Source organism: Camelina sativa, chromosome 12 (assembly GCF_000633955.1).
Source record: "Camelina sativa cultivar DH55 chromosome 12, Cs, whole genome shotgun sequence".
NCBI lineage: Eukaryota > Viridiplantae > Streptophyta > Magnoliopsida > Brassicales > Brassicaceae > Camelina > Camelina sativa.
The window spans coordinates 20243182-20262634 of record NC_025696.1 but is presented as its reverse complement, the minus strand read 5'-3'; the positions used below and the strand labels follow the sequence as shown (position 1 = coordinate 20262634).

General features: G+C 37.8%; 1 protein-coding gene across 1 annotated transcript; it reads left to right on the top strand.

Moving 5' to 3' along the window:
- On the top strand, positions 16138-18211 carry LOC104732313 (adenosylhomocysteinase 1). The gene is made up of 2 exons (XM_010451844.2): positions 16138-16947; positions 17154-18211. Exons 1-2 carry the CDS (start codon positions 16237-16239, stop codon positions 17898-17900), a joined length of 1458 nt encoding a protein of 485 aa, XP_010450146.1. The 5' UTR covers positions 16138-16236; the 3' UTR covers positions 17901-18211.

Below are 19453 nucleotides of genomic sequence, written 5' to 3'. Positions count from 1 at the left end.
TCTTGTTTATTTCCACGAAGAAAACTGTCTCCGCCAACTGTGGATGTTACTCTTCTGGCCGCGCGTGATCGTGAGACCTAGCGTACAGCGAGCACTGCATAGCCCCGTACGGTCGTGCATGAATTTCGTAACAAGCTCAAAGAGGTCAGAATTGATCGTGATTCCCTTCGTGGCACCAATTATCGTAAGTCCCAACGCGTTCCGGATGGTGGAGATCGACAACTGCGAGAATGCGATTCCCCGACGCGCGCAGTAACTCGTCAAAAACTCTAGGATCGGAAACCACAAGCCGCACTCCGTAAAAAAGTATTCATACACGCAAAGGTGACCCGCAGGGCAGTCCCACGGACGCTCATCGATGCTCGGCAACACAAGCTGCAGGTTGTGTGGCATTTGGTAGAGGTCAAATATGCGATCTATGGACTTGCTGTCACTCAGGGTCTTCCCCACATCACGGGAAATGCGCTAATCGTCCCCTGTCTGAGGGATTGTTCTAGTGGTTCTAGCACGATCTTTGCAACGTCTTGAAGTCCCGTCTCTTGCAGAAAGGCCGGCGACAAGTGATCTAGGGGCACGCTCTGAGCAAGTACACTCCTCGTACACGAGAACCTTCCCGCAATGTTGATTATCAGACTGAGGTTTTGGTTATCCGTAGGAAACATGTCCTCGAGGTTCCGAACATCCTCCTCCGTAAGATCCGGTAGGACGCCTTCCCCCTCCGTCGGATTCCACTAGGAAGGACAGTCAAGTCTAGTCTCATCAAAACCTCCCTCTAGCAAGTTGTACTTGTCATCTCCAAGCTCCTCAGGAACATCACCGAATACGTCGTCTCCCAAAGCCATGGCGCAAGACCTGGCAAAACCAACCAAGCAACCGGTTAGTATGGGAGCGACAAACCACACCTAAAACGCCGTAGTATTCAAGACAGATCGGGCATACCCAAATTATCTGCGTACTGTGTATCGCGCACTGTGTCACGCCCCGCGTTCAACGTCCTGTGTACTATGTCTTGCGAATAGCAAACTGCATACTGCATCTGGCGTACCACATCTCGCGTATTGTCTCGTAAACCGCGTCTTGCGTACTGCGTACCACAAACTGTCTCATGCACTGCGAACTGCCTTATCTCGCGAACACGCCATCTCGCCAGGTGTCGTACGATCTCTCAAGCATATCCCATAACGGCGTCCTCGCCACGATCCTTGGGCTCACCAGAATCTCGAGCAAGCCGCGATTTTGACTTTGCCATCGTATCTCGTATGCAAGCAATCAACTTGACCTCGGCCACTCAATCTCCTCAACTCAAGCGCGCCATCTCAGGTTCAACACAACCTCGACCTCGCTACGAGCGTGACCTCGCCTCCGTACTCGCCATCATCCATCTCGCCAACATATACCCCATCTCGCCGAACAACGAGCGCACCCCCGAACGACGACCATCTCACCATCTCCCTAGTACGAACACGCCAACAAGCCACTCTGCGTATCTCGCAAACGCATCATTGAGCACATCCCCGTATATAGACCTGCGCGCCACCTCGCCGCCAAAAGCCTCGATCTCACCACCTCACCACCGAACATCGCACGAACCGTCACCAGACCGAGACCCCGCCTCGAACTTGCTCTTGAACTAGAACGCTAGAGAGAGTCTAAAGCGTACCAACGCGTCACGACCTTGCAATCTTGCACCATGATACCAACACTCTGATCGCGAGCATGCCGCAACAACAAACAAGCCATGAGCACGCTAACCATTGCAAGATCAGCACGTCTTCGCCCTTAGCACACCACATGGTCCCACTTCTCCATTCAAAGCCAAGGCTCTCCTGCAAGTCTCGAGCATGCCGCGGCAACAGCAGCAGGGCCGAGACGCGTCACGGTCTACTGATCAGGATCGTGGCAGGTCGATCCACGCCCTAGGGAGTAGGAGAGCACGGCGGCGTGGATACAAGTGGAGGCGCGGGAACAAACGATGTCTGGACCGAGACGCCTCACGGTTTTGGCCAGATCTGGCGAGAAGGAGGCTGCAACACAACGAGAAGGGCTGGGCAGCCGGAGAACGGCTGGCGGCGTACGGAGGACCGAGCGTGACCGGCGAAGAGACTATGGCAGGCGGCGAGAAGCCATGACCGGCGAGACCATGGACCACACAAGCTAAAAATCGAAAATAAAGAGATAAGAGGGAGAGAAAGAAGTTTACCTTTTTGGAAGAGAGTAGAAGGTTAAAAATAAAAGAGAAGTCAAGGAAACATATATATATATATATATATATATGGGGAGACCAGCGCGTTGACTGGGGTAACAAGGAAAACCCTAATTTTGAGGCTATCTCCACTTCTCGCGTCTCGGGAAACGTGCAAAACACGCAAAACTCCCGTTTTAGACCTAGAAAAACATGCGCAACGCACTATTCATCCTGGAACTCTTCGGATGTCTTGAAAAACGTGCGCAACACACTATTCATCTCGGAACTCTTCGGATGTCTCGAAAAACGTGTGCAACGCACTATTCATCCCAGAACTCTCCAGATGTCTCAAAAAATATGCGCAACGCACTATTTATCCCGGAACCTTCCGGAATAAAATACTAGTAGGGGAAAACTCGACACATAAAAGGAGTCGAACACCTTACCTCAAGGAAATTTCGGGGGAATCTAGCCCCATTTTGCCACTTTAATAGTTAAATTTAGTGTAACACTTTTATGTATTTCAATAGTTACTGATGGCACTTGCCACCACCATCCATAACGTGGGTCCGCCACTGGTTTTGCATGTTAATCTTTGATTTTTAAAGCAGGAATTATTTTGCATGTTATTAATCTTTGATTTTTAAAGCATGAATTATTTCATGAGCTGCTAAATCATTACTATTTTCTTTGATTAAAACCACTTGAGGTTCAGAGATTAAAAACACTTCAAGTTAGAGACACATAATTAAAAAAAAAAAGTAAAAAATTATTAACTTTGAACATAAGTTTCTTTAGAATCTATTCGTAGTAAAGAACTACATAAGAAACTTTTTCTCGATTGTAAAAAAAAAAAAAACTTTTTCTCTTCAACATGACACACATATTTTTAGTAAGTAGCTAATATTTTCGAGATAAACCAAAATTTTCATAGTTTTCAGTATTAATTAAAATTATCTATAATATTAATATCTTATATTCGATAAACTATAAAATAAAATTATCTCCATTTTAAGTTTCATTATGCATAAGTTTACATTATATCTGAATATTATTTTTAGTTCATACAGTATTATAATTATTAGAAAAACTAAGATTTGATAAATTCAAATTAATAAATTGATATATATATAGGAATTATTATTTTGATAAATAAATAAATATATTTTTTCACCATTTTTTTCTCGTTTTTTATATCAAAAATAAATTAAATACTCGTATCAAATATATTTCATCAAATATATAATCAAATATTTCATCAAACTCATAATCAAAATATGATAATATCATGTCCATTACATAACCGACAGCTTGCCAAGTTTTTGGGTATCCATCAAACCTGATTAACCCCATATGATTCTTAGTGGCTTTTTGGAGAGGCATCACCTTCTGTTAGAGTAAGATTACTTGATTGTCCATTAGTTCGTCCAAGTCAATCATGCTAACAGCATTTTAGAACTGAACGGATGGAGGAGTATCAGCAGAATCAGCATAAAACCTAGTTAAAACATGTTCAAAACTGGGACGTCCGTATGAAATTTTACGTGATCTTTCATACGTTATGAAACTCATATTGTGCCAGCTAGATCTAGGCTTTCTTGTTACCATTTTTCTATTTTGATAAAATCATATCAAATGATTACTTTCAACCTTTTTATAAAACTTCTCATCTTCATTATTTTCATCCATAACATTGATTATTAAATATAACTAATGTAATTCATTATTTCGTCTGTTGTCTATTTTTTTAAGTTACTAAATATAAATAACGGATTAACAGTTTTGATTAAAAAACTAACGACTCGACGACCATGATAGAAAAATTTTAAAAAAAAAAAAAAAAAAAACTTGATATAAATCTAATACTGGAACAAATTTAAACCAAGTAGATTAATATAAAAGCGGTTGACGAAAGGTGTCTTTTGGTATCAAGAAAAAGGATCAAGACGATTTTGACGATGAGAATTAGAGCACTAGAATAATAGATATCTTATTAATGGTCGTATTGAGTATGATTAGAAGCAACCAAACGTGTTGTTTGCAAACAAACCTTCCAATAATCACCAATCAACAAATCGTTTGGAGAAAGCGGTTTGATATCACGGTTGGGGAAAGCGGTTAGAAATATTGGTTATAATCTATTTTTGGTGGTTACAAAAACTAATCCTAACAGCTAACAAAAATCAACATTTGGCTTTACAAAGAGGTTACACAGTTTTGATTTCTTTGCTTTTGGCTTATTAACCTTTTTATAAAAGAAAAAATTATTGAGAAGAAATAGCAACACATATTAAGTCAAGATTATGATTTAGTAACATATTTTTTGATGGATGAAAATTATGTCTTATGTTTTGACCCAAAAAAAAGAAAAAGAATATTATGTCTCATGTATGTCCTATTTGAATACTTTGTTATGAAATATACTAAAACAACTTGATCCGTTTTTTAATAATAATAATATAATTAAATACTCATAATATTTAATTATAATCCAAATAATAAACCAACAACAAATAAACATGCACATCGGAAGATAAACCAAACAAACTCTAATTTAATATAAATATCATATCAATTAAAACCAATAAAAACCATCAACCTAACATGCTTCTAAACGGGGTTCCAACATAAATAACATGACCAATAATACACCCTAGACCCTATATCATTCTCTTTTTCATCGCCATGATTTCATGCTACATATTACCTGCACCATAAATACAATGAGATGCGTGAGTATTACCAGAAATACCCAGTGAGGCGATCCTCCCATCTACGAGCTATACACACAAGCAAATCAAGAGTACAACCACAAATAAAACATAACAAACAAGCCATTGAACAAAACATCCCATAACACATTCACCACACCTACACATCATCACATAAACCAAGTCATACAACCCAATCACTCAAATAAGCTTATGGTCACACATTCAACTTATCAAACTGATTCTAACAATAAATACAACTAGGAGAGACGCTCCTCGCTTCTGCAACAGCCGAGAAACACCCTACAACGAATCACACAACCAAAATGACCTTGAAACAAAATTGACAGAAATAACAGAAACCTTCAGTCTTAAAGATGTAACCCTAAATCTAAAACCAACCGTTAAATTCCAAATCCCTCTGGTGGAAAACTAGCCCTAGACATCACAAAGCTTCTCATAAAAACTTATGTTGAAAGGATAACAGACGAGTCCATGATCGCACTTACAATTCCCGCTGTTCTCAGTTAGCGTCTGAGACGAAGCATCTCACGAAACTGCAGATAACTCTTCCATTATTAACTCAAATCCAATTCCGTAAGAAGGAACATCTAGTTGAAAGGCTTATGTATAACTCGACGAAATTTCATTACCTTTGCGTACGATTTGCTATGTCGAAATCGTTTTCTCCTAAAACGTGACAGTTCTGCCTCTTTTACCTTCACTCCAAGATCAAGTTAACTCTCTTTCTTACCATCATGAAAAATATTATGCAAATATACTATAATAATTTATTTTTATTTTTTAACTCAAATTTTTTTTTTTTTGAGTATCATTTATGGTGTTGGTAATATATATACATTTAACAAACGAAAAAAAATACTTTAGTGTGATTAAAGGTGGAATACTAACAAATTTAGTGTGACAAATAATAATTGATTATTCTTTACAACTTTTTTTCACTTTAGGTTATTAATTTTTAGAAACTTAGAACGACATTTTTGATTAGTTTTAATTTATTTATTTTGATTAAGAATTGTATCCATATTGTTAAATATTTTTTTTTATAAATTCAATACATTTTCCTAAAACAACTATTGATAGTATACAAAAGTAAAATAACATTTTATGTCTGTATTTAATTTTCTAAACTTATTTTAATCTTAGTAATCATTCAAATAGCTATACATTGACATATAACATACAAAAGTACTATAAAAAATTAATTTTTTTTTTCACATAAAATGTTCTTTCTTTTTGTATTTTAAGTATCATTAATGTTATTTAAATAAATTTCTAATAAGAAAGAAAAACGAAAATTATATACAATTTTTTATATATATAGATTGGTGTTGGCAATAATATACCTCTAACAAATAATAAATTATTAGTTTCAATAATTTTAATTTCTGAGAAACGACTCTTTTTCTAATAGCTTCTTGGAAACGTACATCCTCTTAATTTTTTCTTTCAAAAATGTTTTAAAAGTCTCAGATTGGGCAACATACAAAAAATTACCATGTAAAACCTTACAAACCTCTCATCTCCTGATTGTCTTGTCATCTCCCTTCCCTTTACTTCAATTTTCTAAAAATTTAAATATTATAATATTTTAAAACTTTTAATTTGCTCAAATAAAGAATCGAATCAAATTTTTAAATTTGGATACCTGAAATCAAGTTTCCTGTTCATTTGTAATTGGAAACATATTAGTCTTATTTATATTTATAATAGTTATGAACTATTGACTCAAATTTTATAGTCGATGTGGGACGTTATACATACTATTAATTTTTTATCGATTGAGTGTCTATGTCAAATATAAATGATTTCCATAATATTAATTACTTATTATTTTCAGATATTTCTCTTATTTCCATGTATTCAGATATTTCTTTTATTTTCATATATTGTATTTTTTCCTATTTTACAGAACAATCTTAATATATAAAATTCTGGAAATTTTAAAAAGGTTAATAAGTGAGATGGATGATTCCTACTTATTGTTTTAAATTCCACATGGATGGTATTAGAAGCTTATAGTTTCAACTTTTTATTAGTATGAGTTGATTGATTTGAACCATGTAACGGGAGATGAATCTTAATTATTTTTAAAATTTTTGGGTAAAGTAAAATGTTAAAGTAGATGTGTTGCCCTTCCCAATTTAGAGAAATAGTTTAATTCTGTTGAGATTGAGTGGCAATTTCAATAAATAGAATGAATATTTTCGACATTTACACAAACCTTCTCTTCTTTTAATTACATAGAGATTAGTGGCTGTTTTGAATGGAAAACATTATTGGCCAAAATACAGAAATTGTTGTAAACTAGAGAATCGAAAGAAGGAATTCTCTTGTTCTTATTCATTGATCAAACTCGAGGTTACATATATATATATATAGTCAAGGGCAAAGCCCAATTACATTAGGAGTACTAAACCGACCTAGATAAAAGGATAAGGCCGATGGGCCTTATGGCCTTGGACGGACACGGGCCATGTACGGGCCGTTTATGGGCCTGGTTATAGAGTCCATCCGTAAAGTGGTTAATAACACTCCCCCTTGGATGACATAACCATGCCGATGCTAAGGGATCGATGCAATACGCTAGGGGATGCTGCCTCATTAAAACCTTACCAGGAAAACCCAATGGGACAAAACCACGGTGAAGGAAAAAGAGTACAGCACGCACTGCTCCCCCTGTTCCAAGCATCACTCTAAGTCCTTAAGCCTCCGCATTCCAATCTGGTGCATGAGCTTCTTGAACGTTGTTGTCGGTAATGCCTTAGTGAAGAGATCGGCTGAGTTGTCGCATGATTGCCCTTGCACCACTCGAACTTCTCCGGCCTTTTGTAGTTCGTGTGTGAAGAAGAACTTCGGTAGGATGTGCTTCGTCTGATCTCCCTTGATGTAACCTTCCTTGATCTGTGCGATACAGGTCGTATTGTCTTCATAGATTACGGTTGGCTCTTTGTTTTCGATCATACCGCAATTTGCCCTGATGTGTTGAGTCATCGACCTCAACCATACACTCTCTCGTCCGGCTTCATGAATTGCTAGGATTTCCGCATGGTTAGACGAAGTGGCCACAATACTTTGCTTCATAGAACGCCACGAGATCGTCGTACCATTATGTGTAAACACATAGCCGGTTTGAGACCTAGAGTTGTGCGGATCCGATAAGTAACCTGCATCAGCAAAACCAACTAAACCTTCTTTGTTATGGTTAGTATAATATAAACCCAAATCTGTTGTCCCTTGTAAGTAACGAAGTAAATGCTTAATTCCATTCCAGTGCCTTTGGGTCGGACAAGAACTAAATCTTGCTAGGAGGTTCACGGCAAAACATATGTCCGGTATAGTGTGGCTAGCCAAGAACATTAACGCTCCTACAGCACTGAGGTATGACACTTCAGGTCCGAGAACTTCTTCATCGGCCTTCTTTGGACCAAATGGATCTTTATCCAAGTCTAAGCTTCTAACAACCATTGGGCTGGTCAATGGGTGAGCTTGGTCCATTTTAAACCTCTTGATTACCTTTTTTGTGTATGCCTTTTGATGCACAAGGATATCATTATTAATGTACTCAAGCTGTAATCCCAAACAGAATTTTGTTTTGCATAGGTCTTTCATTTCAAATTCTTTCTTTAGATATTTGACTGTTTGGGCGATTTCCTCAGAGGTCCCAAGGATGTTTAAATCATCCACATAAACTGCTATAATTACAAACCCTTTGTTTGAAAACTTCTTTATAAATATACATGGACTGATTGGGTCATTCTTATAGCCTTTTTTAGCTAAATATTCACTGAACCGGTTATACCACATTCGACCACTCTGTTTCAGTCCATAAAGGGATTTGTTCAGCCTAATGCAGTACTGTTCTCGAGAACCACTCTTATCTTTGAGCTCAAAAACCCTCTGGTAATCTCATATATATTTCATTATCCAGTGGACCATATAAGTATGCGGTTACAACATCCATTAACCGCAAATCCAGTTTTTCTCTTATAGCCAGACTTATTAAGTACCTAAATGTTGTTGCATCCATCACAGGGGAGTATGTCTCCTCATAGTCTATTCCTGGTATTTGAGATAATCCTTGTGCTACAAGCCGTGCTTTGTATCTCACGATTTCATTCTTCTCATTTCTCTTTCTTACAAAGACCCACTTATGTCCAACTGGCTTTATTTCAGGTGTTGTCCTTTAGATCGGACCAAACACACTTCTCTTCTTTAAAGAGTTTAACTCCACGTCAATGGCTTCTTTCCACTTTAGCCAATCTTTACTTTGAGTGCACTCTAATATAGATGTGGGTTCATGATCTTCATTTATCTCAAGTGCTACCTTGTATGCAAATATTTCATCGATGTCGACATTTTTACGGTTCCATTGAATTCCAGACATGATATAATTTATTGAGATCTCATTATTATCAATACCTTCAGGACCTTGAGGTTCAGCGTCCCAAACCTCATTTGGTACCTTAGGCTTTGCCGCGGCTATGTCTGTATTTTCTGTACTTCCCTTAACCTCGGTCTGTTTTGCACCTTTAGACTTCCGAGGGTTCTTATCTTTGGAATCTAATGGTCTACCTCGTTTCAAACGTGGATTAGACTCTGTAGCAACTTGATTGTTGTGTTCCTTCTGAACATCAATACGTACTGGTGCATTACAAGCTGGTATGTACGATTTTGTTACTCTCTTTGGGTCAGCAAAGGAATCTGGCAATTGTATAGCTAGCTTTTGCAAATGTATAATTTTCTGGACCTCTGCATCACAGGCTAGAGTCTGAGGATCTTGCCAATTCAAGGATGTTTGATTCCATGTTAATTCTTTAACCAGCTTGCTAGTCTCTCCACCCAACATAGGAAATTTGGATTCTGTAAATTGACAGTCCGCGTATCTGGCCTTAAATAAATCTTCTGTGGTTGGCTCAAGATACTTTATAATGGTGGGAGACTCATATCCAACATATATTCCCATCCTCCTTTGAGGTCCCATCTTAGTTCTCTGTGGTGGAGCAATAGGTACATAAACGGCACAACCAAATGTTTTGAGATGGGATATGTATGGTTCATGACCCGTTAATAATTGGGATGGTGAATATTTGTGTTCACTAGATGGCCTGATGCGTATAAGTTCTGCTGCATGTAAAACTGCGTGTCCCCAAGCCGACACAGGAAGCTTCGATCTCATTAGCAATGGTCGAGCAATTAATTGTATTCGTTTAATGAAGGATTCAGCTAATCCGTTTTGTGTATGGACATGTGCCACAGGATGTTCCACACTCACCCCCATGGACATACATTAATCATTAAACGCTTGGGATGTAAATTCACCAGCAGTGTCTAGACGTATAGTCTTGAGTGGAAAATCTGGAAAATGTGCTCTTAGCCTTATAATTTGAGCTAACATCCTAGCAAATGCTAGGTTCTTTGTGGATAACAAGCAAACGTGTGACCATCTGGTTGATGCATCGATCATAACCATAAAATATCTAAACGTCCCACAAGGTGGGTGTATTGGTCCACATATATCACCTTGTATCCTTTCTAGAAAGTTTAAAGTCTCTTTATTGACTTTGGCTGGTGATGGTCGTATAATAAGTTTCCCTTGTGCACATGCTACACACGTGAGATGTTTAGGGATAACTTTTCTCTCTTTAAGGTTGTGCACATTTGAACTATTAATCAGTTTACGCATCATGTTCGTACCCGGATGGCCAAGCCGGTCATGCCATAGAGTGAACTGTTCATTGAATATTTTGTGCTTTTCCAAGTTAGCTTCTATCATGTTAATCTTAGCATGGTATAAACCAGTGGCTAGTGCAGGTATAGTCTCTAGAACCTTCTTATGTCCATTTACAATTTCAGTAATGTATAGAAATTCTTTGCTACCTTCACCCTTTGTTTCAATATGATAACCATTCAACCGAATGTCTTTAAAGCTCAATAAGCTTCTCTTAGAGCTGGGTGAGTACAAGGCATCACTTAGTTCAATATGTGTGCCATTAGGTAATAATATATGAGCTTGGTCGTAGCCTTCTATTAAGCTTGCTATATCCACAAATGTACTAACATTGGCACTTTTCATTATGAGGTTTATGAAATATCTTTTGTCTTTCAATATTGTGTGGCTGGATCCACTGTCCACCACTAGTACACTCATATCCTCGGACATTTCTTTAATGACAATAATTTTGTTTTAAACTTTAATAAAACAAGCAAATAAATATCGAAATAAAATCATTGAATTTAAACCAAAATAATTATCCAATACATTACCATAAAATCATAAAATTAAACCAAAATAAAACCCGAAATTTAATCATCATCTTTAAGGCAATCGGAAGTCTCATATGCTAGTGAATCATCATTCTCATGGTCGAAGTCATCTTCACCATCAAGATGCACATAGTTGGCTTATGGGTTCTTCTTCAAGACTTCTTGATATGCATCAATAAGATGCTTAGGTGTTCTGCAATTCTTGGCCCAATGGTTAGACATACCACATTGATGACAAACCGATTTAGCCTTGTTTTGTGGTTTAAAGGACCCACGGCCCCTACCACCACGGCCACGACCTCCACAGCCATAACCATCAAAGCGGCTAGCTTGGTAATGTCCACGACCACCACGTCCTCTACCACCACGGCCACGGCCATAATGTCTTTCTCTGTGGACATAGTTGGTCTCCTTGGGCTCTTTAGGCTCATTAGAATTTTGCTTTGTCACATCTACCTTGTGTGCTTCTGGTAATGGGGCTGCACCAGGAGGTCTTATAGCACTATTCATCAACAACAGCTCATTGTTCTGCTCAACTAGTAGCAAACATGAGATTAGGGCCCCATAGGTTTTAAAACCTTTTTTCACGGTACTGTTGCTGAAGTAGTATGTTGTGAGTTATAAAAGTAGACAATGTCTTCTCTAGCAACTCTTTCTCTGTCACCTCAGTACCACACAACCTAAGGAGTAAGACAATCCTAAAAAGCTCTGAGTTATACTTATCCACGGATTTGTAGTCCTGGAACCTTAGGTTTTTCCAATCGAATTGAGCCTTTGGTAGGAGCACCGTTTGTTGGTGTCTGTATCTGCGTTTAAGCTCTGTCCAAAGTTCAAGAGGATTCTCTATGGTGAGGTACTGATTCTTGAGACTCTCAGCTAGGTGATGGCGCATATGCATAATGGCCTTGTAATTTTGCTTGTCGGATGGTTCAAAACCTTCCTCAATGCACTCAAATAAGTCCTTTGACTTCAGCATGATCTTAGTGTTCAATGCCATTTGCAGGTAGTTGTCTCCAGAAGCATTCAAGGCAGCATAGTCTAGGTTGTTAAGCCTAGCCATCTGCATAAAACAGAAATAGACAACCGATCATTAGCATGCGGTGTTTGAGACCGAACCATGCAATCAATTAATAGGTCATGCGGTATTTAAGACCGAACCATGCCTTAGGCCATGCGGTATTTGAGACCGAACCATGCCTTGCCTTTCACTTAATATTTTCGGCTTTTGGTATGCATGAAAAACAAACAAAACTAGATAGAAACTAGCATGCAACAATTTCCTTTTCTTAGATGTTTTTAGAGATTTCCTTTTTCTTAATTAGGAAAATATTTTTAGAAAATATTTTTAAGTTAAGGATAATTACTAAATTTTATTTGGAAGTTATCCTAATAATTTTAACAACCTAGAACAAGTCTATGTGCTTGGGTTTATGGTTCATGCAGCCGAAATTTTACAAGAACAATTTGTGCTATAATCGATTCAAATTTCTATCTATACAAGATTCAAGTTTAATCTTAAAGATGCATGCAACATATGAAACAATCAAGCAATAACAACCAACCGAATTTTAATCGTGATCAATAGGTTCAATTCACAATCAATCTAGCAATCCTAAATACCACATAATCCGATTTTAAAGTTTTATAGTTTAGGGATCTTAAGCTTTTGCTAGTTGGTTTGTTTGCTTGTAGATATTTTAAGGTTCCAATAGATTTAATTAGATCAAGTTCGATTATGGTTCTAAGAGGGTTCCAGATCTTATTTACCTTTCACTGATTGGGGTCTGACTGGTTATGAACCGGGAGCTAAAAGACCTCGGTTGTACCTCTCTCTCGATCACGAACCTCGGACAGGAATCGAATAGAACTCGGTCACGAACACGAGCAGGAACCGAACAAGTCTTGATCAGAACCCGAACAGAACTCACCCCGGACAGGAACAAACTATGAACTCGGATGTATCTCGAGCAAGAACCGATCGCCGATAGTAACCACGAACAAGGGAAGGAGGCGGTGGTGGTTTAAGGTTTTGATGGGGGAAGAAAGATGAACGGCGGTGGTTAGGATTTTAGGGTTTTACTCAGCTGGATCTTTAGAACGATCGTGCTGATAACGTGTTGTAAACTAGAGAATCGAAAGAAGGAATTCTCTTGTTCTTATTCATTGATCAAACTCGAGGTTATATATATATATATATATATATATATATATAGTCAAGGGCAAAGCCCAATTACATTAGAAGTACTAACCCGACCTAGATAAATGGATAAGGCCGATGGACCTTATGGCCTTGGACGAACATGGGCCATGTACGGGCCGTGTATGGGCCTGGTTATGAAGTCCATCCGTAAAGTGGTTTATAACAGAAATATTATTTTTGGTGCCAAAGGCTACACTGAAATCGACACCACAAGAGTGTTGTCCTTTTCCGGTCGATTGAATAGGATCGAATGTCGTAATCGATCGAGTACTCTTACTTCGTGTAATTGATTTCATAAACCTACCACAATGCACTACCAGTTCCATAACTTCCAAGTAAAATTTGTTAAATAACCTTTTGATTGCTTAAAGTCTTTGGGATTATCAGTACCAACAGTTTTGAACTTATTTATACTACTACAGTTCACATGTTGCTTGTTATGTATGACCCAAATGTGAAACATTATGGAGATTGACTATTAATAGTAAAGCATACATTATTCGTTTAATAGCAACATATATGTCGTTTCTATCGAGAACGATTAAACCTTTTTAAAATTCATACAATACTTTATAAATTTGTAAACAAAAAAAAGGAGAACCATGTATGAGATCTGCATCGTATGGACACAAAGAGAAAAAGAAACGCATATCCCCCACGTAATAGCTATGATTCTCACTGTCGGTTGCTTGAAATATTACAATTCTTTCTAAATCACAACGTAATGTCTAGTATTAGTTTATTAAAAATCTGGTTTTGTGATCAGATCCACCGACGCTTCTACACGCGCAGGTCCAGATCCAAAACAGCACACACACAGTCACTATGCCACTAAGTGTAAACGCTTGGTGTCTATTTTATTTGCACCTGTTAAATATTCTATTCTTAAAAAACAAGTTATTGTTTTTTTTTCAAACCCAACTTTAATATGGATTCATACTGGTATTTAAAGTTTCTAAAAAATTTGGACCGAATCATAAATTTACACTATATATCCACTAGTAGATAAAAAGTTGCAGATTTCAGTTTTTCCGTATATTGAGGGTGACATTCTCTACTTCCGTATGATACTATATAGTGTCTGAATAAATTTCCGTATGATATTATTGACAGATCTTATAAACAAGATGTTTTGAAGTATGAATAAACCATTAGCTAAAGTTGATAAATATTTTTTTTTAAAAAAAAAAACAAAAAAAAAACAAAACAAAACAGAAAAGGTCACATGTCGTGGATCTAAAGCATTTATTTATATATATGCCGTTACAATAAGCGGAGAACATGGGACGTCTCTCGTGGGCCAATGAGACGAACGAGATCTCATAATTAAATGATTGCAAACATGGGGAATTCATGGCAGAAGAATGATGATGCAATTTAAGCGACTTTAGAGTGAAAATGATACACTAGAGCGGAAGCCAATTCGAGTGAGTGATCTAAACTTATACAAGCGGGATGATGAACTCTGATTTTAAAGTATTTTGAGCTTAGTTGTTGAACCATGATTCAGTTAATCTGGTTAAGTTGTCTAATCGAACGAACTGAAAGGAAGATGGGTAAATTGAGAAGATATTCAAATTCTAAAAGATCTCCTCCTTTTTAGGTTGATCATTTATACTCTTTAGATGTGTTTTTTCTTTTATTATCACTCTTGGTCTGCTTCTCTATATTCTTGGCATTTAATTAAGTGAGCAAGAATAAGAAATCATATTTTGTGACCAATGAAATTACACTGCATATATCTTACATATTGCTAGTCATGACTTTTGTGGATACATTCGCTAAGAGACCGGCTACTCCAATGCACGTCGTTCCGTATATTTGAATAACACATGTTCCTTGGTGACAATAAACTCTAAGCAACCATCTCAATATCATGTGCCCATGGTGAATGCTGCAATATGGTGGTGGTGAATGCATTTATAGCGTAAAATATCGTTGTAAGTAACTTACATATGTGTTTATTACTTTGTTTCTTTTCCTACCAAAAAAAAAATACTTTGTTTCTTTAAAAAAAAAATGTCATTCAAAAATTTTGTCAATTTATTTTTTTTAATATGATTTTTTTACACTAAAGTTTCTAATATACCCTTAAAACAAATTTTTTTTTCATTGAATTTAAACTATCACTTAGTCAAAAAATACATGTATGATTCAAAGTTTTTTTTTTAAAATCTGTATGAATTATGTCAAAATTACATATTTCGTATAACTGAGGGAGTATTTATTAATATTAAACACTCTTAACTAATATATGGAAATGATAAGATTTACAATGATTTTTAATGATCTTACAATAAATGTTTTTAACAAAAATATATTCTGTTTTAATATGTAGTAACTTCTAAAATGGAAATGAACAGAAATATGCAGTAAATAATTATACTTATGCTGAGGAAATAAAACCTTCTATTGTACATAGTTGACGATTCTTGAATAGTCATCGAAAAACTATTCATCATTGGTGGGCTACCGCGAAGGCCCGTTAAGGTTCTCAATTAAAATAAGTCATAACTACGATCTATACGATTCGCCACAACAAATAAAATACAACCACGTGGCTATTCCTCCCAAACCACCGTCCGATTAACCCACGACAAAGCTCACAAACACGAGTCATGCTGCTCGTGCAGCGTGTTCCGCCATATACGGGATTACCAACTTCTACCAGATCCACCAAACCCTCAAAACAATCTGAACCGTTCATTCCAATTTGACCTCATCTATATATACTCTCACACTCCCCTTTCTCTTCTCCTCGCACACACTCTTCTCTCTCTCTCTCTCTCTGCCCCTTTCGTTTTTTTCAAATCTCAGATCTAAAAACCATATCTGAGATTCCCCTTTCAACGATGGCGTTGCTCGTTGAGAAGACCTCAAGTGGCCGTGAATACAAGGTCAAAGACATGTCCCAAGCCGATTTCGGTCGTCTCGAACTCGAGCTCGCCGAAGTTGAGATGCCTGGACTCATGGCTTGCCGTACTGAGTTCGGTCCTTCTCAGCCATTCAAAGGCGCTAGAATCACCGGATCTCTTCACATGACCATCCAAACCGCCGTACTCATCGAAACCCTAACCGCTCTCGGCGCCGAGGTCAGATGGTGTTCCTGCAACATCTTCTCCACCCAAGACCACGCCGCCGCCGCGATCGCTCGTGACTCCGCCGCTGTTTTCGCCTGGAAGGGTGAGACTCTTCAGGAGTACTGGTGGTGCACGGAGCGTGCTCTTGATTGGGGTCCAGGTGGTGGCCCTGACCTGATTGTTGACGATGGTGGTGACGCCACGCTTTTGATCCATGAGGGAGTCAAGGCTGAGGAGATCTTTGAGAAGACTGGTCAGGTCCCTGATCCTACTTCTACTGATAACCCTGAGTTCCAGATCGTCTTGTCTATCATCAAGGAAGGTCTTCAAGTTGATCCCAAGAAGTACCACAAGATGAAGGAGAGACTTGTTGGTGTCTCTGAGGAAACCACCACTGGTGTTAAGAGGCTTTACCAGATGCAGCAAAACGGAACTCTTTTGTTCCCTGCTATTAACGTCAACGACTCTGTCACCAAGAGCAAGGTATTGATCACTACTTACCACCTTTACAATACGTCACGTTTATAGATCTGTGGTTTTTGATGCGTTAGGATCTGAACTGTTTCTTGTAACTAATATTATTTAGTAGCGAGTATCTTTTGGTTACAGTGTTATGGAGATTAACGTTTTGACAATTTTGATAGAGATGTTGTACTCTTATCTAATCTAGTTGTGCTCTTTACTTGTAGTTCGACAACTTGTACGGTTGCCGTCACTCACTCCCTGATGGTCTCATGAGGGCCACTGATGTCATGATCGCTGGAAAGGTTGCTGTTGTCTGTGGATATGGTGATGTTGGAAAGGGTTGTGCTGCTGCCATGAAGACTGCTGGTGCCAGAGTCATTGTGACTGAGATTGATCCTATCTGTGCCCTTCAAGCTTTGATGGAAGGTCTTCAGGTTCTTACCCTTGAGGATGTTGTCTCAGAAGCTGACATCTTTGTCACCACCACCGGTAACAAGGACATCATCATGGTTGACCACATGACCAAGATGAAGAACAACGCCATTGTGTGCAACATTGGTCACTTTGACAACGAGATCGACATGCTCGGACTCGAGACTTACCCAGGTGTGAAGCGTATCACAATCAAGCCTCAGACTGACAGGTGGGTGTTCCCAGAGACCAAGACCGGAATCATTGTCTTGGCTGAGGGTCGTCTCATGAACTTGGGCTGTGCCACTGGTCACCCTAGTTTCGTCATGTCTTGCTCTTTCACCAACCAGGTGATTGCCCAGCTCGAGCTCTGGAACGAGAAGTCAAGCGGCAAGTACGAGAAGAAGGTGTACGTTCTTCCCAAGCATTTGGATGAGAAGGTCGCAGCACTTCACTTGGGAAAGCTTGGAGCCAGGCTCACCAAGCTTTCAAAGGACCAATCTGACTACGTCAGCATTCCAATTGAGGGACCATACAAGCCTCCTCACTACAGGTACTGAGAGAGAGAGAGAGTGTGTGGGCAAAGCGGTTCTACTTGTGGTTTTGTGTTGGGTTTGTGGTGGAAGAGTGGAACAGTTTGAGATATTGGTCTTTCTGATGAAGTTGACCAAATATCTATGAATAAGGGTTATTGGCTTTCGAAGGTTGTGCTTTGTTTTCTAAATTTTTCATGAGACTTAAAAATTTAGTTTTTGTTTTAGTTTCAGTTTCCTCTCTTGAATTTATTTTGTGTGTTCTGTTCAACATTGTACTCTTCAAACAAATGAGAAACCAAAAAAAACAAAGGGGAAACTTATTTTCGGCATCCCAATTTTAGCGACTTGATAAACACGAGCAACACATGCGTTCGGTTTGTAACAATTTGCTGTTGTATTTTATTACACGTTACAAAAGTTCAAACTACTTCGTATATTTCATTTACAGCAAACTACATTCGACAATGAGATGTCCACGATGAAATGTTAATGCGTTTTCATGTCTCTAAATTGAAATATCATTCTCCATCAGGTACTTGTTCCTCGTAATTAATAGGAATCCTAATTAATAAACTGTTGGTCCACAAAATGCAGTTTGAGCGATACGCAAATATTCCGGTATCTACTTAGTCAGTGGCTCCACCATAACCCTACCTCATATGATGGCTTGTACTTGCTTATATTGTAGTTTTCACTTGTTAATCTCTTCACAAGAAAACTTGAGGGAGAAGAAACTTTTTTTTTTTTTTTTGAACAAACTAAGATGTATGGTTGGAACCCCAGTTTTAAAAATCCCCGTCTAGCACCGATTACGCCCCCGCAAAATCGCTAGACCCATCCTCTCCGCCTCGATTAATGATTAATTCCCGCCTAGCATCGTTATCCAATTATGTCCGTCTAATTTAATTATACTTTGTCTACTCCGATTACTTCCCGCTTAATTTTGTATATACCGATTATTTTTGAAGTCAAATATAAATCAAATATATATATTTTTGTTATTTAGATATTTAAATTAAGATTTTATGATGTTTTACAATAACTAATGTACAAAAATTTAATGAAAATCATAATTTTTTGTTTAAATTATGTTTTATATGTTTACCTTAATTTTTAAAAACAATACTATAGTATTATATTTTATTTGATATATTTTTTAACATAAACAGAATTATTCATATATTTAATACTATACATTTGTATTTTATTATTAATTTAATAAAATAACTTTAAAACTAGTCCCCGATTAATCTCTGTTTAATTTCTAATTTTCTTGCTAGGCTCTAAACCCATTCCGATTGCCCGACTAGCGACTAGCAATTTATAAAATAGGGGTTGGAACTAACAGTGTGGTGCTGGTAGTACAACTCGTGCGGGGTTGGGTTTTTTTCTTTTCCGAACGGGTTCAATCTCTCTTACGTACAGAGTTATTTTTAAACCTGAAAATCGAAAATCTAAAATCTAACTCAGTATTGAGAGAAATTAGGCCGAACCGCCGAAGTTCAAGAATTTCCACGATTTAACAAAATAATAATATATGGTTGAAGGATTCAAAACACTTAAAAGATTACAATTTG

What these genes read in the sequence shown, in the direction of transcription:
- LOC104732313 (XM_010451844.2), top strand. Translation starts at nt 16,237, where the DNA reads ATGGCGTTGCTCGTTGAGAAGACCTCAAGTGGCCGTGAATACAAGGTC. An exon ending in ACTCTGTCACCAAGAGCAAG is followed by an intron (nt 16,948 to 17,153) that starts GTATTGATCACT and finishes CTTTACTTGTAG; the next exon opens with TTCGACAACTTGTACGGTTG.